At 45.5% G+C, this 27,634-nt stretch overlaps 1 protein-coding gene and 1 long non-coding RNA gene across 6 annotated transcripts in view; one reads left to right on the forward strand and one right to left on the reverse strand.

The window, feature by feature from the left end:
• Positions 1 to 12,957, reverse strand: part of LOC109367889 (uncharacterized) — a 71,629-nt gene extending 58,672 nt beyond the window's left edge. Inside the window, exons 1-3 of one of the 3 annotated variants that reach the window (XR_002115445.2) lie at positions 12,695 to 12,933; positions 7,427 to 7,615; positions 5,640 to 7,303 (exon numbers count right to left, since the gene is read on the reverse strand). This is a non-coding gene — a long non-coding RNA (uncharacterized LOC109367889). Of the gene's footprint in view, positions 1 to 5,639; positions 7,304 to 7,426; positions 7,616 to 12,694 lie in introns of those variants that run through there. The other 2 variants (XR_014883763.1, XR_014883764.1) reach the window with 2 other exon arrangements.
• Positions 221 to 26,625, forward strand: EXOC3L4 (exocyst complex component 3 like 4). Of its 3 annotated transcripts, XR_014883762.1 has the most exons (13): positions 221 to 581; positions 1,616 to 2,009; positions 6,591 to 7,242; positions 10,274 to 10,391; positions 11,997 to 12,122; positions 12,928 to 13,028; positions 14,862 to 14,957; positions 16,985 to 17,099; positions 18,784 to 18,906; positions 19,556 to 19,708; positions 20,321 to 20,442; positions 21,061 to 21,195; positions 22,085 to 22,231. XR_014883762.1 is itself a non-coding variant. In XM_010711939.4 (12 exons), the coding sequence occupies exons 2-12, from the start codon at positions 1,661 to 1,663 to the stop codon at positions 22,248 to 22,250; spliced, it is 2,121 nt and encodes a 706-aa protein (XP_010710241.1). In that variant the 5' UTR covers positions 221 to 581; positions 1,616 to 1,660; the 3' UTR covers positions 22,251 to 26,625. The 3 variants fall into 3 exon arrangements, 2 of the variants coding, with proteins under 2 accessions (XP_010710241.1, XP_085081798.1); XM_010711939.4 differs by lacking the exon at positions 21,061 to 21,195 and having other exon boundaries at positions 22,085 to 26,625; XM_085225672.1 differs by lacking the exon at positions 22,085 to 22,231 and having other exon boundaries at positions 21,061 to 22,077.
• Positions 26,626 to 27,634: the final 1,009 nt, after the last annotated feature.

Below are 27,634 nucleotides of genomic sequence, written 5' to 3' on the forward strand. Positions count from 1 at the left end.
AAGCCATGCCCATGTATCAGCTCTGGGCTACACCTGAGTCCTCACCCCTGGGGACTTCATCCCACACAGGGCAGGACCAGGTTACAGGTTGCTTTTCTCTCTGCTGCCCCATTGATCCCAGCTGCCTGAGCCCCTCGTCTCACCCCCAGCACAGAGCCTGCCTCACCACTCCCATCCTAGAGGAAATATTAACCCATATCTGGAGCTCGTCCAGCATTTCTCTTCCTCCTCTTCACTTTGTTTAACTGCACAAGTCATAGCGAAAGCGAAACACGGCTCAGGTAAAGCTGCCAGAGGTGCTGGGCAGGAGGGTCCTGACCCTTCTTCCACTTTCATCTGTGCTTCTCCAGAAGACAGAGGAGGATAGCAGGAAGCCCCATGCATGCGACAGCCCCTCAGCCAGCGCAGGTGCTGCTGTGAGTGGGCCAGGTGACTCATCCCAGTGCCTGCCCTGCTAGCAGCCTGACCGCCAGCAGCCTGACCACCCCCACCACCACACCTCTCTGCTCTCCTGCATGAAGCTGCTCTCCATTCTTCTGGACCACAGCTGGGTTATCTCAGCAGACAGGATCAGTGCCCAGGTGCGTATTCCTCCTTCTCCTTGCCTATGGGTTCCTCCTGCCATGTCTCCTTGCTTCACACCCCCATAGCCAGCCTGCAAGGCAGGTTTTGAGCCTTCGGTCCCCTCCCTGCTGACCACCTGGGAATGCGGTGCCCCCCTCTCCCTCTAACCCCCTGGGAAAGAGCAGGGCAGGGTCCAGGCCCTGCTGTACCATGAGCTCAGCCCACCCATGGGACGGTGCAGTACTTGCAGCTCATAACCTGTGAAATAATTTTACACAGGGGAGTGGGAATATGGCCAGGCTCAGATAGGGAAGGCTGAAATGTAATTGCAGGGTCCTAACTTGTCTGTTGGCCATAACCATGTTTCAATCTCTATCTCCTGTGAGCTGGGCAGAACTGAGTCAGGCCAGGATGACCTCAAGGAATTCCTGTTTCTAATGATTTAAACTGATTTCTGAGCTGCCTTGAGCCTGCTGTGGCCATTGCCCATCCTCAGACCCCTGCAATGCATAGCATCTCTGTGACTGGGTCATGCTGGCTGCCGAGCTAACAGCCAGGGAGGCTCAGGAAGGCTGCAGGGACCACTCACTGTGGGCATTCAGCAGCAGCCAGCTGGGGACTGAGCAGGGCAGGAGCAGACCGTGACCTGCAGTTCCCATGTCTGCATTAGAAAGTGAGGATACCTTGTTGACATTCAGCCTACATAGCTGGAAATGCACCTAGAAGAAAGGAGGTAAAAACATTCCTTGTCGCCAGATGAAAATGATATGTTTAACAGGCTTTGGCATCCTTGATATCCAGCAATTCATTGGTGCTGGGCAACTAGCTGCCACTCACCTGATTTAAGGAGTTAAATAGAGCCTTCCAGGACTAAAAGCAGAGATGCACAAGGAGCTTAGAGAAACTATTTTGGTAATGTCAAGCTAAAACAACATTCTCCATCTTTGGATTAGGCACAGAAAAAGGACAGACCAGATTTTTAGTCCTTTGGAAATGCAGTAGTAGCTCTTTAGAATCATCTCATCTCACTCTATGTTTTCGTCCACTTCAGTGATTGCCAGCAACCTTTTTGGAAAGGCCTTCATTGAAAGACAAGATGAGTACAAATACAAACGTTTATCTAAAGAGATCAGCTTCAGAACCAGAGCCTGCAACAAATGATGTGGAGAAGGAAAAGATGGAGGTTGCTCCAGAGCTGGGCAGCCCAACTTCGAATGATGAGAACACGGGATTTATTGAAAGAGGTTTTAAAACAATGCTAAGCATTCGGAAATCAAAACGAAAGAACGAGAAAGAACAGGAAGGCACTGGCACCTGGAGAAGAAGATTACTTTCTTTTCAATTCCCCAAGAGCTCTGAGGAGAACAAAACTGAAATTCTTGATGGTTTGGAAGAGATTGTTGATAAAACAGAAACAGAGCCCACTGAAGGAAAACCTCTTTCAGGTAAGTAGTGAAATACATGTAACCTTCAAGTAATTTAACTTTTCAAGTCTTTGGCCCAACAGAGATGCTAAGGAAACTAGCATCCCATTATGGGGTGGAGACAACTGTATTCCTTGCACAAACTCATTGGGGTGTTAGCTGGCTCAGCCTGGGCAGGCCATCTGTCACTGGACAGGCTGCTACGTGCTCTCCACTACCAGAATTTAACCATATTGATCGCCTTCTTATGATCAACACATCTGTCGGTTCATGTACCAGTGGATGCAGCACACACCATCCATATCAGTCACCAATCTGCTGAGGGCTGTTTGGGAGGTGTTTGTATGACAGCATCGGAAAGTGCAATGTGGCTATTCCTATTCATTTCGTTGCCTGCATTGCTCTTGTGGACAATTTCTGCTATGCATCTTTTAGACTACACTTGAAAGGTTATTGTGAAGCTTTGATAAATGGCCCCATTAAGTAAAGTTGTAAAAAAAAAAAAAAAAAAAAAAAAAAAAAAAAAGGGGCAATAGGCACATGTGGCTGGCCATGAGAAATGCAATGAGTCAACAACATTCACTGATCCAAAAAGTTTCCACTGTTGCTGACCACAGAGTACTTCAGAAGTAAGCATTACTCTCATGTGCTTTGTCAGTGTTAGATAAATGGGTCATAGACCTGTCTTAGCAAAAGTTCAACACCCCAGGTGTGAACTACAATGACTTTGTTCTGGGTTTGTGCAGAGCTCTCCTCCATTTTTCAACTCTGAAGTACAACAGTGTATCCAGGAGATAGGCTGAAGTGGGTCAACATGGCTTGATCCTTCCTCAGCCTAAAGTATTAGATAGAAATCCTTGGTGTACTGCATCAGATGTCACAGGGATCAGAAGGAAGGGCTGAAGTTCTTTCCCAGCTGTACCATGCCTCACTGTGTCATAAAGTTTTTTTCTGCTTTGCACGGATATGTTGTGAGGTTGGTGAGCTGGATCTGGGCCAAGGTTCATAAGCTTTGCCAGTCTGTTCTCAGAAGGTCACAGAGGAGGAGTTATGGGAAATCTTACCAGAAAGCCTTCTCAAGTCCTGCAGAACTGAGGAACTGCAGAAGTAAAACCAAGTCTGTGCCCAACAACTCATGATTGACCTAAACTAAAGCAGCTCTGTCAGAAATGCATCCCATCCTGAGATAAATATGGGAAGTGGTGGAGACTCCATCACGTGCACCATTAAGCTGCACAATGGTTAATTGCCTTTCAATTGTCTTCCTCCAGTTACCAGCTGGCTGATCTTGTATTCCTGAATTAAAGATCCATTTAGCACCCAACATCACCTCCCTGAATAATTATCCTTGATAATGATTAAATGGTGTTTTCTCACTTTGCTAAACAGAACAGAATGTATTCCTTTAGTCTCTCATTGCAAGATCTTGTGCAAACACAGTTTTTATATTAATTTTTCTAGAAGAGAGTAAGTTAATTGGCGCAATGTTCTGAGCCCAGAAGTAGCTGTAGCTACTTAAAGGCACTCCTCCAGGTTCTGTGCATTATATGCTGCATCAGTAGTGTAGTTACTTAATGTATTTCTGCCTTCATACAGCTACTTCCACGCTGCACAGGTTATTTGGTGCATTTGTTATAAAATCTGTGTGCAGAGGAACCATGGGGCATAAATTATGGGTTATAGGCCAGTCCTTCATCTCTTCTTTGAGCGCTCTCTAATTTTTCCCTATCACTTCATATATGTGCGCAGCAGAAGCAGTAGCCACTCACGTCTAAATAATACCTTTTCTCTCCTACTCTTTAAAATTCACCCTGTGCCCAGCATCACAGCTGGATCTCCTGTTCAGAGCACATGTTACAATATTGGATGTGGCAAGAGCTTCTCATAGCACCTCAGCAGTGCTCTTGGATTTCCGCAGCCCACAGCAAAAACCCGTCACATTGGTGGCAAATAGGCTGTGGTTCTTACCCAAGCTTAGTTTGGAGAATGATGTGGGAAACTCAGTAGACCTCAGGCATTTTAATGGTAACAGTATTTGATGCTTTCCCTACTTGTAGGGAGGAGGTGTGCAAAACCCAGACAAGGCCTGAGCTCCAGGAGGAAGCACCTGCATTTTGGGATGCCCCTCCCAGTGCACGCACCTCCCCAAGCCACAGGGCCAGCAGTGCTGGGCAATCACATGTTGCTGGTGAGAGGCAATGCCTGGCACCTGACTGTACCTATGGTGAATGAGCAGGTCACCGGAACCTGCAGGGCCCCAGAAGTGTGACCTCCACATACCAAACATACTTTCTTGTTTTTCCATTTCCTTCTAAACGTCTGGAGTGGATGAAGGGCATTTTTCAGAGGCTGTTTGCTATGTTAGGCACAGGACAGCCAGCATTAAGGTGATTTTCTTTAACCTTTGTCAACATATCTGGTATAGCTACTGATAATGCCCCAGTGATGGTTGGTAAAAAAGAGAGACTTAAAATTAATAGAAAATGACGTAACTACCACTGCCAACTCATGTCTGATGAAATATCACTGCATCAGACATCAAGAAAATTTAGCTTTAACAAGGGATCACAGAATTGCAGGGGTTGGAAGGGACCTCAAGAGCTCATCAAGTCCAACTCCTCTGCTAAAGCAGGTTCACTACAATAGGTCTCACAGGTAGGCGTCCACACAGGTCTTGAATATCTCCATAGGAGACTCCAAAACTTCTGTGGACAGACTGTTTCAGTGCTCTGTCACCCATAACGTAAATAAGTTCATTCATATGTTATTACAGAACATCCTATGTTCAAGTTTTTGGATGTGATGCAAATTGTCATCAAAGCTGTGAATTTCATGAAGTCCAAAGGGCTGAATCATCACCAATTCTAAGAGATCCTTAAAAGTACTGATGCTGATTATTGGGTCGTCATTTACTTTTCCGAAGGAAGGTGGCTAAGTTAGAGGAAAATGCTAAAAAAGACTTCATGATTTCCAAAGTGAAATCAAGCCCTTTATGGAATCAAAAGGAAAATTTGTGCCAGAACATGAAGATTAAAAATGGCTCACAAATTTCTGGTGGATTTGACCACTCGTTTAAATCAGTTAAATGTGCATCTTCAAGGTGAAAATCAACTTATCCATCCTATATTTGAAGCCATAACAGCATTTGAAATAAAACTTAAATTATGGCAAATAATTTCAGGCATTTTGATACATTGGCCAACCACAGTCCTGTGAACAGTGAAAAATATGCAGCCATGCTTTCTGTTTGTATAAGGAAGTCTGTGAATAAGTTTCAAGATTTCCCCCCCAAATAATCATTTTTTGTATACTTGTGATTCCATTTTCAGTTACTACAAATACATTACCTGTAAATTTTCAAATGGAATCTATAGAGATGCAATCAGACATTCAACTCAAATGAAAATTTGGTCATCTCTCTTTACCACACTTTTCTATCTTACCAGAGAAATATATCCCTTACTTCACAGTCATGGCTTAATCATGTCATTGCAGTATGTACATTTGTGAACAATTATTGTTAAGGATGAAGCACAGGAAGAGTAATATTGCATCAAAAATCTCTGATGAGCACCTCGAGAGCTCATTGAGAACTGCAGGCACACCAGTCTGATGCATTAGTTTCACAAAAAAACAAGGTTAAACATCTCACTAGTTTTATGTTTTTATTGCTGTTTTTTATATTTTAACAACAACAACAAAAAAAAAACACATTAAAACATAAGTTTTGTTACTCATACACACTAACTTTATTATGTATTTTAAATATGGCACAAGACAATTCCTGTTCACTCAGTGCTTCTCAGGCAAGCCAAAAGTTTGGACACCCAAAGCTCAGCCCTCAGAAATGCATGAGCCAGTTTAGCCATGATAGCAGTCAGGGATATCTCTCAGTTCTTTACTGTGAGAGTGGTGAGGTGCTGGAACAGCCTGCCCAGAGAGGTTGTGGATGCCCCGTCCCTGGAGGTGTTCAAAGCCAGGTTGGATGGGGCCCTGGGCAGCCTGGTCTAGTATTAAATGCGGAGGTTGGTGGCCCTGCGTGTGGTGGGGCGGTTGGAGATTCATGATCCTTGAGGTCCCTTCCAACCCTGGCCATTCTGTGATTCAGGAAAACTTCTATACTGTGGAAGACACAAAAAATCAGGACAGGAGGGAGCCCTGGTTTAGCCCAAGGTTACATCTTAACTGAAACGTTCCCAAAATACCAGGAACATCCCCCAGGCCAGAGTGTTGATATTGTGGGAAAGAAGAGCATCTCTGCTAACAGGAATCCTGCTGGGATTGTATAATCAAGAGCTGTTCCTGCTGCCAGTCCCATTTTGGCTTCAAATTAGCAGAGCCAGAGGCAGTCTTATGCAGCATGAGATCCCAGCGCAGCCTTGTTAGCCACTGCTTGAGGTTCACCTGCAAGGCTATGATCAATTTTTTTGGTATTTCCAGTGTCTGAAACCAGCAGTTTAGAGATAAGGTTCTGACTTTGCAGTAAGTGGCTGCTCAGAGCAGTCTTGCACATTTTCCTGTGGGATATCTTGTCTTTCTTCTGGCCTGTCCATCACCTAGCACCTGCTTTGTCCCGACCTCTTTCTCCTCTTCTTTATTCAGTAATGGAAATCAATGAACTTATTCAGAAAAAGCAACTTCTGGAAGCATTTGCAAGCATCAAGTACATGGAAGATGAGACGATAGCAGAACGGGACACAGAAAAATACAAGGATAACCCCCAGGAATTTTTGAGGAAAACCAAGGATGTGGATTTACTTTACAGCTCTATCACGAGCATGATCCAGTCCATCGTGGTGGGAACACTGGAGCATCACACAGTGGAGGAGTCCACACTGACCTCCCTGGTGACATTAATTGCCCGCGAAGAGACAGCTCATCCTAGTATAGGCAATGCTGCTGATCCTGGGTCAGACTTGCTTGGAGCACCCAGAAAGTGGAGGGAGAAGTGGAGGGAAGCTGTTAATGAGGGCACTAAAAAGAGAGTTCTGAGCATACCCATGGCATCAAAGGAAGAAGAGAAAGCCTGGCTTGATCTCCACTTAAGTTTTCTCCAGAAATACCTGCTCGAAGATTTACTGAAAATCAAGTCATCGGTAAAAAAGTGCTACCCAGAGGAGTACCAGGTGTGCGAAGTGTATGTGGAGGCTTTTCACCATGCCATCGCCTCACACTTGCAAGATCTCTCCCAGAGACCACTGGAGTTCAATGAGCTCTACTCCTTGCTTGACTGGGTGGCCAACACCTACCACAGGTAAGCTGCTGCCTTCACCACACATCTCAGTCTCCTTCCAGAGTGACAAGCTGCCAGGAAGCTTCAAAACACACAGTTATTTTTTGGTTTTCTAAGCAAGCAGAGACATAATTGCTTATTTAGTAGAGACAGATAACTAGACTACTAATAGGTGGGCACAAAGGTTTGAAGATAAAACACTCACTGTTTCTCACAGATCTGTTTCCTCGGTTCTTCCTCCCTCTCCAAACTACTGTTCTCACACGTCAGGAAGCTTGCTCTTCATGAGCTGCCTTGCAGCTCTGCTTTCTGGAAATGTTTTGCCAGGTCCAGCAGCTGCTCAGTGACTTTTCCAGGCACAGGAAAGGACCTGTGGTGGAACTCTGCCTTCTTCCTGTTTAATTAAAACCATAGTGCATTTGGAAATAATCCTTATTATACACTCAGGGTTCATAGCCAGCTTGAGGAGTTGCCAAGATACCACTATCAGAAGTTAAACACATTAAAACAGAGAATCGTAGAATCATTTGAGTTGGAAGAGACCCTAAAAGTCATCTAGTTCAACTCCCCTGCAACAAACTGGGACACCTACACCTCAGTCAGGTCCAGGCTGACCTTGAATGTCTCCAAGGCTGTGCCTCAGGGGTCTCGGTTGATTGGATGAGAAGTCCATGATTTTAGGACCTCTAAAAGCTTTCCATAATTCAGCAGTGCCCAAAATATGCTGGGAGCTGCATATCAAACAACATCCTTAGGGCAGACCAGATTTAAGGAGTAAAGGCAGGAATTCTTCACAGTAGCTGCGCTTTTCAGCATTGCCTTCTTTTGAAGCCAAAGGAGAAATCTAAGATAGGTACCCATAGGAGGTCATGGCATTGCGTGCCTTCAGTTGTTCACTGGCTTAGACCACAGCCCATCACCTCAGCCTCAAAGACTAAAATCCAGCAGGAATACACTGTATGGTTGAAGGAGGAGTGAGGCACCACCCACAGGAGATGAGTTTGTTAGTAAGTACTCAAGAACAATCTTGTCAGAATAAAATCATGTCTACCACAATATATACTTCTGGATGGTCTCCAGGAATGGTCTAAATAGATGCCCAGAGTGGAGCAAACACAAACCGATTGGCTCATCCTAGAGTAATGAAAAATGAATGAAGGTAGGAATACCAGACTGTGCCTAACAGTGGCTGAAATGAAATGTGAGGCAGAGCACAGCAAGCAGCATTAGCCTGCTTAGAGCACTCTTGCTCTACAGTAACTTTTGGCTTGGGAACATTTGCACCACAGGTGGTCAACAGATTTCTTCTGTAAACCTCCCATTTGTTCCTAAAATCTTGTTTATGGTGAGGTGAGCCTGATGTCACGTGTGTAACCCTTTCAGCAGCATGGCATTGGATGACCAACTCTTTGGACAGGAATGCTGTGGGAATAATGCTTGCAGGAGTTAGGGGAAGAAGTGAGTGTCAGCAGCCAAGTTCTGCACCCCAGTACAGTGTCCTCACCATATTTCTCTAACTTGATGTAAAAAACATATTGAGAGCTTGCAGCTGTTTAGAGCACTGCTTGCAATCACTCTGCAGTGTTGGATGGTTTCCATTTCACTTTCTCATTCTAAAAGAACTTCATCCTCCTTTGGACCCATCCCAAATTAGGAGGAATTACCTGGCCCAAGCTCATTATTAATGCTACAGCTCAAACAAATGAAAAAAGAGAGGAAAGGGAATATGCTTCTTCAGTGCACATTTGAGCCAACCCTCTCGGTCATAGCAGAAAGTTATTGCTTATTTCCATTGTGCCCTTGTGAAAAAGCAGCAGATTCTTGCAGCAGCTGGGCCAGTGTCATCGTTTCATGGTTTTCATCAGTATTCCACATCATAATATCATGCAGTGCTCTGGGAATTAAAGAGTGCCAATGCCCCAGTGTACTGAAATCCCTCTCTGGGAAACCTGAACCATGACCACAGGAATATTGACTCCAGTTTGCTATCAGCAGGCTGAGATTTTTCTGCTGAGCAGTCACTCTGCAGTAGTTTGACCTTGCACAGTACAGTCCTCGTTTGCCTTGGATCCAAACCCAGCCCTGTGCTCAGTGGTTTGGCTACAGGAACCCCTTCTCGGTGGTCAAGCAAGTGAACAGGCAGCATACAGAATAATGCCTTTGCATCTTTCTTCCTTGCTAACAGGTGATTGCTTGCAACTTATGCCCTGCATTAACCAAGTTCATGAACATTTTCCTCTTCTTCTCCACAATCATCACAGTGAAAGATGCAGTGCGGTCTGCTGGCAGATCACAGGGGCAGAACGCTCAGTTGCACAGGCTAATAACAGGCTTCTTGCCATGCAGAATGGAAGGCAGGCACTGCCTCCCTCCCCCTGCCCCAGCTGCCCCGCCTCCTCGGCACTGCGGAGGGAAGTGAGCAGAGAAGACACGTGTCACCTGTCTCACTTTGCACTCATCTGCTGTAGCTCAATGTCCACCCACTGCCACCGTGTGCAGAGGACACGCAGTGCTGGGACTGCCCGTGTTGCAGGCACGTGTGGGCTTCCCGAAGGCTGTCCCTCTCAGCCAGCCCTGTCCTGCCATCTCCCTTTCCTATATGCAACCCACAATGATAAAGAACTGGCAGATGTTTGCCATGATGTGGCACCAGCTAGGGACATCAGCACTCAGCACACTGCTGCAGGAACTGCCCTGAAAGGCATTTCATAGAATCAGTTTTATAAGCTATGAAGGACCATAAGCAAATGAATCAGCTTCATGTTGTTTATTTAAAAATGTAAATTCTCATAGCACTTTTCATGTCCAAACAACTCAGAAGTCTCATGATTTCTAAGGTGGGCTGCAACCTTAGATCATTTTGATTTTGAATAATTAGGATTTTGAATAGCAAGGAAAGATTTTCTCGTTAAAGCTTGAAAACAAGCATCACAATTTAAGCTTTAAGTATATTTCTCACAGCTTAATAATTGTGCAGCTCATGCCACATGAATATTCCATTGGTTTACTCATGCTCCAAAGCAACATAATTTGTTCCTTTGAATCTTTCCAGTGAACTCTTTCTTGGCCACTCTGATCTCAAACCAGAAGTTCAGACAAAAAATCTGTCCCTGCTGCTAACAACAGAGGACTGGGATAGACTGAATGATGATTACATCAATTCTGTAAAGGTAAGGTCCTCTCCCTTGTATCCATGTGTCTCTTAGAGGGAATTGGGACCCTGGCCTCCCAGGCAGAGGTTTCTCATTGCTGTATTATTATAGAATCATAGAATCGTTTGAGTTGCAAGGGACCCTCAAAGGCCATCCAGTCCAAGCCCCCTGCAGTGAACAGGGACAACTACAGCTTCATCAGGTGCTGAGCTTGGCTGTCTCAGGGACAGGGCATCTATTACCTCTCTGAGAAACCTATTCCAGAGTTTCACCACTCTTATTGTAGAAAATTTCTTCCTTATATCCAGTCTAAATCTCCTCTCTTTTAGTTTGAAATAATTTCCCCTTGTCCTATCACAACAGACCCCACTAAAGAGTCTGTCCCCTTCCTTCTTACGACTTCCCTTTATGATGTACCATGGCGTTGAGTCCTCTCAGCACCACTTGAGAACAACCCCTTAGTTAACAGCAAAAGTGTTCTCAGTAATGCTGGGGCCAAAGCAGGCCGCCTAAATCCAGGTCTGGACCTGGGTAATGGCAGGTGTAGACCCACCATGACGGTACCAGACCCACAGAGTATGGCAGGGGCACACTGCTGTGCTGCTTTGCAGGAAAGGCACTTCAAAGATAAACGTAATGTTAGCTGCTGGCTTAGAGCATGTGAGCTTCTTCAGCACGGCTGAACCATGCTGAGCCATATGCAACTTTGGGCATGTCCCCAGCAGAGGACTTCTCTGTGTTTCAGCTCCCTGTAGGAAGCCCCCATGGCAGATATCTTTCTGTCATCCTTGGCTAATACTCTTGTATTATTGTTTGGTGGACTCAGACGTTTTCTTTTCTTAAAAACCATTTCTGAAATAGGTTTCATTTCAGAATTTTCTCAAGGTCAGCTCAAGGTACCAGCTGAATACAATCGGTTTTGCTCCATTGTTTTGGTAAGGACCCTTTTGTTTCACCAGCAACAAGGCTGATTTATCAGTCAGGACCGAGCACTTACGCAAGTGCTGTGAGCCAGAAAAAGCTGGTCTGATCCTTGAGCCTGACCTTGTGCCTAACATGTGCTAGAGGACTTTGCAATGAGCTACCACTCAGTGGTAAAGCAGCTGACTGAGCTACCACTAGGGCAGGCAGTTGGGATTTTTTCCAAGCAAACACCGCAGGCTAAGTAAATGATCTGGAGGTTTAAATACTTTTCTTGCAAAGTAGTAGTATAAATCTTCCTGCCACAGGAGTCATTGCATCTCACTTTGGGAGTACAGTGTCACAGGCATCTCCAGGTTTTTCCTGAGATCCTGTGTAGACTGAAAGGTTCTGGACCAAGACTTGCCTATTTTTTGCATAGCTCAAGTGCAGCTCACATATGCCGATAAGTAAAACATCATATGTCAGCTCTGTGCTGGGAGCCTTCATTTGTCTCCTGCAAAGCAGCCACTGAGAGGGAGGGAAGGAGGTGCCCTGGGGCGTACCGCACTTGAGAGTTGCACCATGTTGGTCCCCTCCATCGCCACTGCCCTGGCAGGACAAGCCCCAGCCCTGCTTATCCCCTTATACTCACCAGCTGCTTCACCCATACTTGGCTTTATCTGCTGATATGCATTCTTCCTTCCCACATTTACCATTTAGGGTAAAATCAAGACCTATTTTGGAAACATCTTGATGCTGGAAGTGACGGAAAAGTGGGAGAAGGAAGTTCCCCCAGAAGTGAAGGATAACCTGTACCAGTCCTCGCTTTCCTTTGACATTCAGACGGTACTTAATGAGCATGAGCACAGCACGGGGTGCATGGTGGTGCCTCCCGGTGCTGCCATAATGGATGTGAGTCACGCGCTCACAGAATACATTAGAGCAGAAAATGCCATTTATTACAACTTTTAGCTCTGCCGCTTGCCTTCTAGCTGCAAATTAAGCCTGCTGTCAATTGTGTCAGCAACATAATAGGCAACTGATTTTAAAGTCTTTAAATCTCTTTGATTAGGAAAGAGAAAGAGGGGAAAAAGAAAGGCAGAAAGAAAAGGGTTGTTAGAAAAACCCCTTTACTGAAAGAGCAATTTTGTCCCAGGGCTGCGGCTGCCACACAGGTTTGTAGGCAGGGACAGCCACTTCAATTTAAACAGCACCAAAAAAAAACAAAAAAAACAAAGGCTCCTGCTAGCTCTAGGGCCCATAGGGTAATAAATCCAGGAGAGGTTTGGATTCATTTCCTTCATTTTAAATAGGGTTTAGTCATTTCAATTAAATAATAATAATTAAAAAAAGAGAGAGAGAGAGAGAGAGAAATAGGGAGAGAAAGAAAGAAAGAAAATCAAAGAGTTGTCTGTTACCGTAATTCATTTCTATGGAATATTATCGCTTGTTGGTTGATCACCAAGGCAGGCAGATCTGAGCTGGACCAGCAGATGGGTGGGATGCAGCCGAACTCTTTTGAGGCAGGCGAAGCTAATACAGTGGGAATCAGGAAGGGCTGGAGCAGAGAGGGGGCATGGCTTAGCTCCCCAAGTGCTGTGTTGTGTTATGTCTGTCCCATTCACTGGAGCTTTTCCTTGCTGTTTTCTAGATCATCGGGGAGCACATGAAGTTATCTGAAGCCATCAGTAAAAAACTGAAAACAAAAACTCTTGAGCTGTGCTTGGCTGAGCTGCATGAATTCATACCAAGGTCATACTCGCTCTGGGCAGCGCATTCTTTTCAAATTAGTTGGTAAAAACCAAGGGAAAAGTTCATGCACTGGGCTGAATTCTGGCTTGGAGCAAGTGTAGGTCTGCACTTGGGAGCCTGACAATGAGCAAGCTGCAAACAACTTGGAGGGTGTCATAAATAGACCAAGAGGGGATTCTTGTAAGTCCCAAGATTTGAGGCTGATGCTCCAGGAAGGAGCCTGGAAAAGGTCTGTAGTCCCATCTGCCCAGGACCTTTGCTGTATTGGACACAGATCATTGGCAGCAGCAGCCACCAGCAAGTAGCACCTAAAGAATCCCAACCCCAAAGGCTGCTTGCCTGAAATATTCCCTAATTGTCCCTTATATGGGGGAGCTCCTGCCAAGAGGGTTTTTTACTAAATGAAGGCATAGGTTGCCCAGAGAAGCTTTGGGCTCTCCTCCTCAGAGATCACCAAAAGGTCTGGATGTGGTCCTCGACACCTTGCTCTGTGTGGTCCTGCTTGAGCAGAGGTTGGATCAGATGAACACAGAGGTCCCTGGCAACCTCATCCATTCTGTGATACTGTGATTTTCCTGTATCCCATGGCTATGGGCATTGAAACACAGCTGATGGGACCTTGGGCAAATTATCTCACGTTCAGAATGACAAGTGAGCAATGGTTGAAATAACAGTTTTCTTCTTGGGGTCCCTGAGTTATGTCTCCAGACCTTGAGATACCCTGTGGATTTCCCCAGGGAACGTTTGGACTGGCAGATGAATCACCCCAACCCCTCAGCACCACTCTGCATGCCCCTCCATGCTGGGAGGGCCACATTTTGAAGAGGCCATAGCATAGTGGGGAAGAAAGGACGTTCAGCATGAATCAACTCTGAGTGAAACTAAAAATACTTTTGCATTAACCTTTAGAGTTTCACACCTCCGGCAGGCACTGAGTGGGTAGTTTGCTAATAGACGCTTTGCCAACGTGCATGTGGGGGAGAGCAAGCACTGCCTGCTTAGATCGTGAACTTGGGGCATGGCAGGTGTTCAGAATATGCTAAAGGCAACACTTTCTCTTGCAAACTCTCATGTCCCAACTTGTTTCTGATATCTTGAATGAGCAGAGCAGTTCAAACCAGCTATTTGGCTTTGAGTCTGCCTGGTTTTATAGAAGAAATGCAGTACTTACTGATGTAAAGTGCAAGCCAGGACAGCAAAGGCTCCCAGATGAAAGGCTCACTGAAACTTAAGCTTTTTCTTAGTCACAATGAGCGAGTGTTGAGGTTGCTCCAAGCAGCTTGCTTTGGGCTGCCAAAGGAATGGAGCCTGGGCAAGCCCATGCAAAACCTGCCCCCACCTGCAGCCTCCTGCACTGTGGGGTGCTGGGGGTCAGAGCCAAGGAGCTGGGTTCCTTGTACTGGTATGTTGCCTCATTCAGCTTCAGCTTCTGTTGTAAAATGTGATTAGGAGGGCATAACCTGCACTGCTCCAAAAGCCAAAGGTATTGCTGTGCAGGTCAACAAGTTTGCATATCCCAGCCTCTCTCAAAGTGGGAGAAAGTCAGGGATTTCACCCAGGAACTCTCATGTGCAGAGATCCTTGGAATTTCTCCAAATCTGTGCTGCTTACACATTCGGGCAAGCATACCCCAAACCAGTAATTACCTGCTATGTATTCCCTTCTAATGCACATGAATATTAAGACAACTGAAGGAAAAAAAAATGTCCATATAAGCAGAGAGGTTGGGCCAGCAACCAGTGTCTTCTGACATCCCGTGCACGCAATGCGAGCAATGCTCTGCCACTCGCTCTGTTCCCATTGCCGACAGCATCCTCTGCCTTTCTCCTGCAGGTTCGGGGAGGATTTCCTGGAGTGGAACGCGGTCCATGACAGCCCCATGTTTGCACCCTACTTTGCTGCCTACATCAACAGCTTCCATGACCTCTTGTAAGTCCTCATCCCCTCTCCATTTAGGGGAGGCAAGGGATGGAGAGGAAGAACCAAGTGGTGTCAGCCAAAAAGGATGCCCAAGGGGTACTGCAGGACAGGCTGGAGATCACATTAGATTTGGGGGAGCTGTGCTGGGGTGCCCTAGGCTAATGCCCTCCTCCAGCCTGGGCATGGGAGCTGGGAACTCTGCCTCTCGTCCGCTGTCCACCTCACGGGGGGATGTTCTCTAAGAGATGCAGATGTAAAGTCAGCTCACTTGGGCAGAAGGGTGGAGAGAGAAGCGGGAATGAATGTGGCGCTTGCTTGTTAGACTCATTTTCAGCCTGCCATTCTAGCCTAGAGGAAGATTGCTTTTTTATATGTATATATCTTATTATATATATAATTAGTAACACAAACCCAGCCTGCCTGCTAAGTTCGGCGCTAGGCTGGAGGAAATCCTGCGAAAGCACAACCTGCAAACAAACCGACACTATCGCCGGGCGGGCTCTAGGTGGCACGGCGTCCCCAGCGATGCTCTCCGCTGCCTCTCCCCGTTCCCTCCAGTTCCCCCTCCTGGCAGGAAGAGGAGAAGCCAACGAGGAGCACGGGGTTGGCAGGTGCTGGCAGTTGCTGGGCTGCGTGTGCCCCAGCATCAGAACCTGGGGTCCCAAACAGCCCATCTGCTGGGTGCCCAGTGATGGGGCTCCTATTCCTCTCATTTTGGTTGTTTTTCTGTGAAATCCCTGTCTGGGCAATCTCAGACATAGAAACAACCTGGTGTGCTCCGAGACTCAGAAGTGAACACGGCACATAAAGGGTGTGCACGGGATCACAAGTATTTTGTGGTGCCACCTTGGTTCCTATGGCCCAGAAGGGCAACCATATCCTGGGTTGTATCAAGAGAAGTGTGACCAGCAGCCTGAGGAAGGTGATTCCCTCCCTCTGCTCTCGTGAGACACCACTTGGAGTACTGCATCCACTTCTGGGGCCCCCAACACAAGGACATGGAACTGTTGGAGCAGGTCCAGAGGTGGGCCATGAAGATGATCAGGAGGCAGCAGCCAGCACCTCCCCTATGAGAACAGGCTGAGAGTTTGTGCTCTTCAGCCTAGATAAAAGAAGGCTCCGGGAGACCTTATAGCAGCCTTCCAGTACCTGAAGGGGCCTACAGGAACGCTGGGGAGGGACTTTTATAAGGGCATGTAGTGAGAGGACGAAGGGAAATGGCTTTAAACTGGAAGAGAGCAGATTTAGACTAGATATTACGAAGAAATTCTTTACTGTGAGAGTGGTGAGACACTGGAACAGGTTGCCCAGTGAGGCAGGGAATGCCTCTTCCCTGGAAGCGTTCAAGGCCAGGCTGGATGGGGCTTTGAGCAACCTGGTCTAAAAAGAGATGTCCCTGCCTATAGCAGGGAGTTGGAACCAGGTGATCTTAAATGTCCCTTCCAACCCAAACCATTCTATGATTCTATGAAGTGCACCAAAACATTTACATAGAACAAAGGCAAGGAGATTACAGTGCCCCCAGAGCGTACACATATTTCATTAACCTCTCAGAACTTATATCTTCTTTCTCATGAGACATCATGTAGCCTTCCAGAATTATACACTTTCCCTCAAAACCTCCACAGATTTCGATCTCTGTCATTTACTGTCCCAGTTCACTGCATGAAGAGAGTCAGTGTGGCCCTAATAGGAAGGCTGACAGCTTTTCCCACTGTAACACCTTGGTGCTCTCTCAAATATCTGGAGATCATTTCGCTTAAATGTGGCTCAAGTGAAAAAGTAACATGCTTGAGTAATTGTTCTGCATGTTTGAACTGTTACATCTGATGAGGAAATAGGTGTTTTTTAATGTACACTTACTCATTTGTGATTAAATTGGATTGTGCAAAACAATTCAGTATTTTGACCTCTTAAGAGTTTCCAAAAGGAAGTACTGGAGTTACAGAAGTTGAAAAAATGCCCAGGATACTGATCTGACTGAAATGCTTGGTTTATACCCACACACTAACCCCCTGGTGTTCCTCTCCCTTTAGGTCAGGCTTAGAAACAGTGTTTAAAGTCAACACTGAAGAACTGCAAAAGATTTTGGCAGCTCTGACAAAGAACTTCAGAAATGTGTTTTTAAATAAATTAAGAACAAAAACACAGGTAAGTCTCAGCCACATAATTCCCTAAATGTAAGCTGTATGGGCAGGACCAGTGCAGAAGCTGAGGGCCATTGCCCTCTACTTGACACATCAACATCACCAATTGTGCTGCAAATAACACTGTGGTCCCTGCAAAACACATCGTGCCCAATATACAGATCTTTCATTACCCAGAGGGACACTTCCAGAATCTGTGGAATTTTACACTATGACAATGGTACAGCAACCAGAATAAAAGGGTATTCAGTGGTTTACAGATACTTGGTCAAAGCAGTAAGGGGAACTTTACCCATGGTGAAGTACTGGGAATTCAGCAGGGCAGCACCGACGGGTCTTTATTTCCTAACAAAAAGTCTTAATTTGTCAGAACTTTGTTTTACTCTCATTTATTCAGAGATCTACTATCATGGTTTGTTATCAGTTGTCTAAAAGATACATCGTGGCCTCTTGACACAGAACAGGATATTTCCTGGTTAAAGTGATTTTTCCAGTCTGTTCCCATGCTGAAGAGAGATTGATTCTTTTACCATGAAGATGATAGAGCTCCAGTGCCTGCTTCTCCAGGCAAACTCATGTTAAGAGGCCCAAAAGGCACAGTGCTGTGATGTAGATTGTGCTTCCTAGGTGCTGTAGATTGGCTTTCTCAGCTGGCTGGGAGCCACTGGCTCTGCCTGGAATAATAGGAGAGATGGGGAAAATTAAGCCTTTAGTGCCATTACTTTTCACTCATCCTAAATCACTTTCTAAATTAACAAGCATAAACTTTCAGAAACCAAGGCAGACACGCAACAAGAAGCCTCTGACCAAAGTCAAGCCTTCTTGACCAAGGGGACTTTCCAGTGACTACAACATTTGTTTCAGAGCCCTAGGGGCAGGCGAGGAAGGAGCCAAGCCAAGGCATTGAGCAAGAAAACTGAAATGCCGTGAGAACTGAGAGCTGCCGAGGCACAGCATTTCTAAACAGTCCTTCAGCAGGCTGGGAACACAGCGGGGTGGAAATAATTGGGAATGAGATGGCCAGCAGCACAGGCAACAGACTTAAGACAGAGATCCTGAGTGCTAAGTGGAGAAAAGGACAATGGGGATGTGCAAGAGAAGGGATTTTTTAAACTTGTCCCATAAGGGAATCTCCTTTGGATACCACCAGAATCCTCTATTTCTCTGTTTCAGCATGGTATCAGATTAATTCCAGGACAAGGGAAAGAGCTTCTGGGCATGTTTAGTCAGTGCACCTTTTACCCAGGACAGGTGATACACACAGCATCACTGACCACAGTGCATTAAGTGCAGGATGCTCTCAGCTACCATCCTCCCACTGCCACCTAAGAGCAGTGAGCAGAAGGAAAATCCCAGTGGGACCTTGCAGAGATACAGGGAGTGCAGACAGCCCCTACAGTCCACTGAGAAAAGGCCTGCTGTCCTTCCTTGTGGACACATAGTTGTGACTCACTCCCCATGAAAAGCCAGGCAGATTGTTAAGTTAATAGAAATCTTAATGAGCAAGGAGATAGTTGGCATCAATAACCATTTGGGCTTTGGATTGCTTGAAGCAATCCTTGAGCCTGAAATAAGAACATAAGATGAGTGTCCAGATGACAATCCAAAGCATTTCCCAATGGCTCGTGTCTAGTTAGGGCTCCAGTCTGAATATTCCCAGTGATACTATTGAGTTGGTCTTTTTTCAGCCACTCCTCAAGAAAATCCTAACCAAGGACTGGATTTTGGCAAGTGAGCAGCCAAATTCACTGGCGGTAGCAGTCTCGCAGTTCTCAGAGCATCTGCAGCACACAAGGCAGCCCCTGGGACAGGTATGTGACTGCTCCCACACCAGGCACAGTGATTCTGTGGGGCACTGCTTTCAAGAGAAAGGTTATGGCCCAACCTGCAGCCTTTTTTCAGCAGCAGGGGCTGTTTAGAGCCCTGGGCACTGCTGGAATAGGGGTTTTCAGCTGTCATCCAGCATCCGTGTGAGAACATGCAACATCTTTCCTTTCTGTGGGTTAAATATGAGAACTGATTTCTTTAAAGAGGAAGAAAATGCATGGTGAGCAACAGCACTGAACACTGTAACTGCATGAATCGCAAACTCGTATGCCTTTATATGCTCCTTTCACATCTATGCAGTTGTGAAACAAATGGGTACATACCAACAGCTTTATATTTAAAATCTGCAAGCACCATCAAAACCTACTTCTACAACAATCTTAAATATCTCCTGTTAATACTGAGGAGCCAAACTGCCAACATATAGTCATGGCTATTTTAGTGTAAAGAGTATTTCTGGCATTCCCATTGGTACCTCCTCAGCCTTGTGTCAAGGATGGGGCTGTGAGCATTTCCTGTACATCCTCAGCTGCAGTTAAAGACCTGAGGATTCCCCTACCCTCTCTAACTTATTGCCATGACTCTGTGAAGGAACCGTGGAAAATACATTATATTTGTTTTTTCTTAAAACAGGAACTTCTATGCCATGTTCATAAGTATGTGGTAAGGGAGTACATTGTGCAAATCATCAAACCCAAGAAGAAAATGAATGGAGAGAAACGGCAGCAAGTGAGCGAAAGGATAAACCAGGAAGCCAAAATCCTTAATAATGCTCTCATTGATCATGTACGTCAGCTCTGTCCTGGCATCCCCTGGCTGCCCTATTCCCCTGGGTGCAATATTGTTGCTTGACCCCTGGGAACTAATACTGGAGGCTTTCAGGGAAGGGAAGCCTGTTAAAGTGCTTTAAACAGAACAAACAAGGTGCTCAGTCCAGGTTAACAGTGTAGATTTCTATCCCAGAGGTTACTCTGAGTGTAGCTCACAGATCCCTAAACTTCTCAGAGTGGTTCCCATGCTATAGGACCATAGGCATCTTGTGACACATTGTTCATGTTTTGTTGGGCCATGGGATGCCACTTTCCTCTGAAGGATCCCTGCCTTGGGTGCAGCTTATGGAGGTGATACCAGTGAGAATCCATGCCAGCACAGCCTGCATATGGAATACAATGGGGAGAAGGAATGATGGGATGGGATGGGATGGGATGGGATAGAGTAGTTTGTGTGTTTTGTGGGCTGAGATTTTCAGGAAAGCTAAAGTTCAACTCATTGGGTTTTGCAGAATGTGAGATATATAGGTGCTAAATCCCACTGGGGTTGTTCCCTGGCCAGGCAAATTCCTCTCAGTGATGACAAAAGCATTCCCACAAATGTCCTGCTGCAACTTTTTGCTCACAGGGCTCTGACTCCAGCTGGCTCCTTCCTGCTATAAGTCACATTGCCAAGATCATTGGAGAGAAGAGGAAAGACAGGATCAAGGAGTACGTCAAAGAACTGACTCAGGATTACCCGGACATCAGGTAGGAGAAATGGCAGAAGCTGCAGTAATGCACAACAGCTGAGAGCTGGGCTCCATCCCAACAGCACCTTCTCACCCCATACTTCAGCCAAGCTCTTCAGCATCTTTCTCCTCAGATGCCAAGCTGCCAGCATTCAAGAGGAATCCCAGGTTATTTTTCATTCTGATGGCTGCATACTTTCCTTTTTCCCTGTCTGATGGATCTTATGATACACACAAGTAACCTCAAACACCTTTTGATTGTATCGCTCCAAATCAATTTTGTTGCAGTTTAAAGCTCCAGCTTGCTTTTGGCAGCATTTGCACAGCTCACCAGTTAGCTGGTTCCAGCTCGGGAGCAAATGGTTTGTCTCCTGTTCCCAGGACCAGGCCTCCAGTTGCCATAGACATTGACACAGTTCATCTGCAGTTTCTGAAAGGGGCTCAGCACAATCACTAACTAACTCTTGGAACAAATTGCAGATTCTTTCTTTTGTACTTTCCATTTGCTGTTCCAAAGCAGCATCTGCAAAATTTAATACTACTGGTAAAGTAAACAAATTAATTTACTATCTCTGTCCATGGATGGGCAACTGCATAACAGAAGCTATCTCTTCTTCTACTGTTTTTCCAACGATAGTTGACAAGAATCAAGAATCATTAGTAGTACTGCTTGCAGGAAAATCCATTTCAACAATCATTTCTGAAGACCCAAAGTGCTTGTACTCTGTTATGCTGTTCCTGCTGGATAACATTTGTGCAATCAATTTAAACTGTAAGTTTAACAAATTGCTCAAAACACTGAAGTGGATCCTCAAATATTTGAGGGGGGGGGAGAAAAAAAAAAGACATGTCTTGATCTTACCTGGGTTGGAAAATCCAGGACATGGATTTGAAAAAGGACATCTGTTCCTAAGTAATTACCTTGGTGAACACATCTGTTCCACAAAGAAATGCCTTAATGCCAGTATGCTGAAAAGGAGGCAGTGCTCATTCTGGGAAGGATAGGAATGTAAATGAGAGCTGATCAGAATTATCTATTTAAAAACAATTTTCCATGCAGAAAAACCATTTACAAGGCTGAGATTTGTGGTACTTTTTCATCATTAGCCTTAGACTAAAGCCAAGTTTTAAGGCTTGTCCTCTTGGTTGACCTATTTCCTGGCATTCCATTATTGAGTAATATTTTGAACAATTAACTTTGGAAAACTAGGCGGAACCAGCTAGTCCTGCATGGCTTCCTGTTTGTGCCTGTGTTAATTCTTCCCCTGAGCTCTCAGAGAGGTATATACTGAGATTACTAGAACAGGGTATGTTTCCAAGTTCACTTTCCTAGATGTAATCTAATTAATGCCTGCCAGCTTCCTAAATATTAGCACTTCCATTACTTAACTGAAAATAATCATTAAATAAAAGGTCTGCAGCCTCTTGGGAAAACTTGCAAAAGACGTCATGTGTGGGAGGAGACAGAGGGAATTCCCTTAAGCATGAGCCCCTAAGCCAATGCTCACTGGTACCTCTGGAGGATGCAGACCCCATTTGGTCATCCTGCTCACACCACACTCAGTTCTCCGACACAGCAAGGGCACACCTACCTGGCACCTCGCCATGACACGTTGGTCACTGACATCTGGGCTAGTGTTGGTATTGCTTGCTTTCTGCAGGAAGGAGCACATCATGGCCATCCTCACAGTCCGGGGCCTGGGCTTCACCAGCAGAAGGATGATTTTTCAGCAAGGCTTTCATCATGCACTGGAGAGTTCTGACAGCGAGGATGGCAACACGCTCTTTGCTGAAATCGATGTGCCGGCAATCGTCAACTGCTTCTAAAACACAACCAGCACAGAAGCCAGCAGCCTCCCTCCTCCTACGCTGCCTCTACAGCAAAATCAAAAAGCTGCTACCTCTCCTCAACAAACACTACATTTAACTGCTGTGGGAAAAGGGACCTGGGGATGCAGAAACTGAAGGCAACAGACACACCAAGCACCTGACCTGCTGCAAGTGCCCCTGGGCAGCACCACCCACTCCATGATCAACATATGGGTTTCACTGCTGGGAGGCATGTTTGATCCAAGGCTGTCTCTCTCTTCAGTAAAGAGAACCAAAAGGAATTTATGCAGGGCTATATTAAGGCTTGGACTGTGTGGTGTATAATTACACAGCAGAAGAGCAACAACCTCCTTCACAATTAGTGTCCCTGAGCAACCCCAGAGCAGAGCTTGGGCAGTGATGTGGAACTGCCAAAACCTTATTTTCTCCCTAGTTAACCAGCAGAGTGAGCTGACATGGTACAAGGTCAGTGACATTGTGCTCTGATGCCATACACCTGACTGAGGGAGGTAGCCTGGGAGGGTAATCAAACCTTTTCTTCAGACACACGGTGCACAGACTACTGCTCTCCAGGACAGGCCCCACAGCCTTGGTCCCTCTGGTTTTTCAGCAGATTCTCCCCACTTGCTTGCCTTGCAAAACTCACACTGGACCCGAAGTCTGTTCATTCCTTTACAACCTCCAAGTGTAGGCAGACGTGTCCTGATTGGATGTGCCCTGATTGGATGTGCCATGTGAAACAAGTCTGCAAGTCCTCATGACCCAGGGGAGAAGGGCCACATTTCTGCATGTTCAGATGTATTTTAACCTGGTACAGTCTGATTGCTATATGAAACTTTATGTGAGGTAGACAGGAATGGGATAGGATCCTCCTCTGGCACCTAGCATCAGCATCACCCCATCGATTGCTTTATCTGTGAAGGACCTGAAGTGTTATACGCAGCGTCTGTAGGGCAGGCTGAAAGAAACATTCAGTAACCTACAACTGTACTAATCTGATTTTACTTAATCCAATTTATCCCGTAGGTTGTCTCCTGTGGGAATTAATCCAAGACTGTGCAGAGACATGTTTATGATCTACCAATTAATGTGATAAATGTGGACAAGGCATAGCCCTGTACACCAGTTTGTCTGCAGCTTAGATCAGTGCTGAGCCTCTTCCTTTTCCCGTGCTTCTGTTTTCACCTGAATCATTCAGCCTACGTGACTAGCTGGTGATAAACCAAGGGGGTGCTCTGATGAATAGGAGATTCAGTGTACCCTTAATCTGCAATCAGCACACGAAAAAATTCTAAGGCAGACTTGCTAACTCAAGGGAGTGTCTGTGCAGAAGGATGCTATGCTTTCTGAAATAAGCTGCTGCTATTCAGCCCTGTTCTGTGAACCATCCCCTTTTCATTAGGACCATATTTTGCATTCTAATAAAACAGAAGTATCCTAGGGCTTTCATTGTGAAACACATTGGTCTTGTAGAAAGTGCCAATGAGCTCAGTTTAACCCTGTTAACTTCCTCTGCTTGTTGCAGGCTGTGCTTTCCACCATGAGTCTTCGTCCTACCCCAGAGCACAGCTGTATTCTCAGCCATGGCAGACACAGTTCACTCCTGCCCTGGCTATGTCCAAGGTGCGTAAGGCTTCCTTTAAAGTATCAAAGTAGACAGAATAGACAAGTTCTGGCCAAGTTTAGCTCTGGGGGAGATCTGGCACATTTCACAGTGCCGCGTGGGCGGTGAGAGATATTTTTGTTTTGGAGCTCTTTGCTGTTTTGCAATTCTGTTTTCTTGTGGTTTGAGATAAAAAGTAATGCTTTCAGTCTTCTGTGTTCCAGACACCAGAACTGGCAGCCAGAATGACCCATGGGCTGCAGTTTGTCATTCAAGACAGGCTTTGGGGTACTCAAGATGGACAAGGCCCCACACTCAACCAGCCTCAGCCAGGCTGGGAAAAGGCAGCTCTCAGCAAGTAAGGAGGGGATAACAGAGAAACAACGCAATGAAAGCACAGGAGGCTGCCACAAGCTGGGGGTCTGAACCAATTCCCTAACATATTCCAGATGCCCTTTAGTGCAGCAGCATTCCAGTATTGAGCTCCCTACAGAGTGGTGCTTTTCAGCAGAGCTCTCCATTGGGTTAATGTAATAAGGATATGGATTAAGAGGAGGATTCCAGAATCACATCCATACTATGCACTGGGAAATGTGACCTAACACCACCCAGCAAACATGAATGGGAAGAAAACATTATTATCTCAAGGGTGGGTAAAAAGTAAAGCTGTATTTGTTTGTGGCTTAACAACATTAGAAATCATTGCACAGTTCTCCACAGTGCTCAGTAAACATTTATCTTGTGTATTTTGTAAATTTCTCCAGGAAATCTTGTCACAGTGGGAATCACAGCCACAAAGCTGGTCACTTGGGTTCCATGCGTGCTGGTGTGGTCACACAGCAAGCATGGGCAGGTACAGCTGTGCTCTGCTTGACACTGCTCTGAGCTTTCATCACTTTAAACATTTTTATGTAATGCTGCTAAATATGACATGAAAAAAAATTACAACCTACAGCATATAATTACTGAAGTAAATAGTTTAGATAAGACAGTATTAGGAAAAGATCAATGCTGACGTAAACATCAACTTGTGGCAAAACTGGATTAAGTTTTAAGGAAAAATGGTGAGAAGTTGTGAAGAACTGCCTGTAGTCCTATGACCACAGAAAATGTGACTATTTGCCTGATGACACCGAACAAAAGTGAATTTTGACTCCTTGCATTAACCTTTGTCAGTCAGAGCAATTACCCCCCTGACATGCTTCCAGTGTAGGACTGGATATTTGTAACTGTAAACTCATGTAAAGCCATTCATAGAATCATGAAGATTGGAAAAGAGCCCTAAGATTACCCAGTCCAACGATTAACCCATCCCCACCATGCCCACTGACCACATCCTTCAGTGCCACATCTCTTGAACTCCTCCAGGGACAGTGACTCTTTCACCTCCCTGGGCAGCCTTTTCCAAATGCCTCACCACTCTCTCTGAGAATAAATTTCGCCTAATATCCAATCTGAACCCCTCCCCTTCCAACTCAAATTAAGGCCATTATCTCTCATCCAATCACAAGGGACATGTGCCCAGTCCCTTTTAGCAGCTCTGCATCATCCTGTGGACACAGAGGGGAGAGCACTTAACTGATACATGCCACCTGGCTGCTCACTCATGTGAGTGTCTCATGTCACTCGGTGACACCAATCCCATGGCTCTCCAGTGCTGCACTGGTATGAGGGATCATGGGGCTGTAAGCAGCCCTGGCACTGCTTTACTTCCAGATGCCCACCTACAACAGATACAGCAGATAATGAGATAGGGGAGTTTCTCTTACATGCACATATTCAGCAGCTGCTCTCTGATGATGTTCATTATAGGTAATCCCACAGCTAAAGTTAAGGAAATCAAAGTAGTATTAACGGTCTGGCATTGTAAGCAAGGGACAAAATGCTGGGAACCTGTTCTGGAGTAAGAAAGCTCACGACTTGCACAACACTTTTTCCAAAACCTGGGGAAACACTTCCTGAAGGAGCTGTGCCATGAATAGAATCTGACTGAGTAGATAAGAGGCAATAATGGAATTAATCATCATTAGGAGAGAAGCAAGGCTAAAAAAAGCCAGTGGTTTATGTCTCTGAAAGCACATCACTTGGACACGTGGACCATCATCTTCCCAGGTTACAAGGCATGATACACACGCTTTCAGGTGGAGAGCCCTTCAAGCCAATGGGCCAAGAGCCCTCCAAAGCCCTCAGTGCCTCCTGCCATAGGTGATCTCAAGGCTGAAGCCATGCAGTGCTCTCTCTTGCTAAGCAGCCATCAGTCACTGTCCAAAACAAAGACTGTCCTTGGGAAGATGTGTCTTCAGTGGGATGCATGGGAATAAAGAACAACCTACTATTCTGGCCTTACTTCTCCTCCTACTCCAACACTGCTCCTGGGACCTACAACTAAATATAAAGCGCTGTGGCATTACCTGAAAAAAAATCATCCCTTCTGGCCTATTTTATCTGGAGAAAAAAATCTCCTTTATTTTAACCAAATTACTTTTGCTCACTGATTCAACACCATGGCAAGATTCACCATTCAGGAGCCCACACCACACAGTCCCACCATGTTTCAGGGGGAAGATACCACTGCTTACCTTCCCCTTTGAACATGAACAACCATGCCCTCAGCTCCTGGCCCTGGTCTTTTGTTTGAGTGTTTCTATTTCCATCTAAATGCCTTTTACAAGTGATTACATACGGAAACAGCTTTAAGAGTCTGTATGTCGTGAACAGGAATGAAAAAAAAAGACTTGTTTTGCTCACACTAGAGCCAGAATACTTGAATGAGTTCCTAATTTTGTTCTGTTCGACTTCTAGAGCAGGAAAAAAATATCAGTTTAACAAAACTGCCTACAGACAGGCAGCAACAGAAATATCATTAAACCTCCCAGAGTTACTCTGGGAGCAAACAACTGCTGTTTCTCTAGAATCAGCTAACCTTGGGCTGCAGAATATGGCTTCAGCTTCCATTGTCTTAACCATGATATGAAAAAGGAGTGGACTTGCTGCTCTTACAGCCTTGTTCCTGGGGAAATGCACAGGATGGACTGAGCAGAATCCTCTGGGAAATGTTCTTTCCCATAGGAAAAAAAAAAAACCAACATAATAATAAAAAGTGTATTTAATACTATATATAACAGCCCTTTCAGCCTCTCATAATTGAAGCTACTTCTTCCTAACACAGGCAGACAGAAGTCTGAAGGAGAGAGAAGTGCATACACACGTTACACTTCAATACTGCACCCAAAATATTTGCATGGGCATTGGAATATTATTTTGCTGTTTACCATCACTAAACCTTCATGCTTTACTGCACTAAGGAGTATTACAAATGCTACGATAGCCGCAGACGATGCCAAGGCAGTGAGGAAGGTTCCATGTCTGTACTGGAACAACTCCCACAAGAGCAAATATGCTCATAGCACCCTGCCCTCCCTACAGCATGGGCTCTGCCGGACAGACGGGAACAAAGACAAACATTACCATCCTGAAGAGCTAGCACAGCTTTTCAGATGTTTGCTGAGGAAACAGGAATATTTTTTGAAAGATCAGTGGGAATTTCAGTCCTCAGGAGATGCTCAGATCTCACTCAGGAATATGTCTGTATTTATGAAGAAATAAAGAGCCTTTCTGCCAGTAAATACGATAGCAAAAAGTGTTCGTTTACACAGTGCAGGATGAATTCCTTACTGACTCAGAGGCATTGAAACACAGGCCAATCACAAATACTTGGATTTCCCCTGGAAACTTCCATCTGTGGCCCTTGCCAAGACTGAATTGGCTCAGACATGTG

This window comes from Meleagris gallopavo, chromosome 5 (genome assembly GCF_905368555.1).
Source record: "Meleagris gallopavo chromosome 5, MGAL_WU_HG_1.1, whole genome shotgun sequence".
Lineage (NCBI taxonomy): Eukaryota > Metazoa > Chordata > Aves > Galliformes > Phasianidae > Meleagris > Meleagris gallopavo.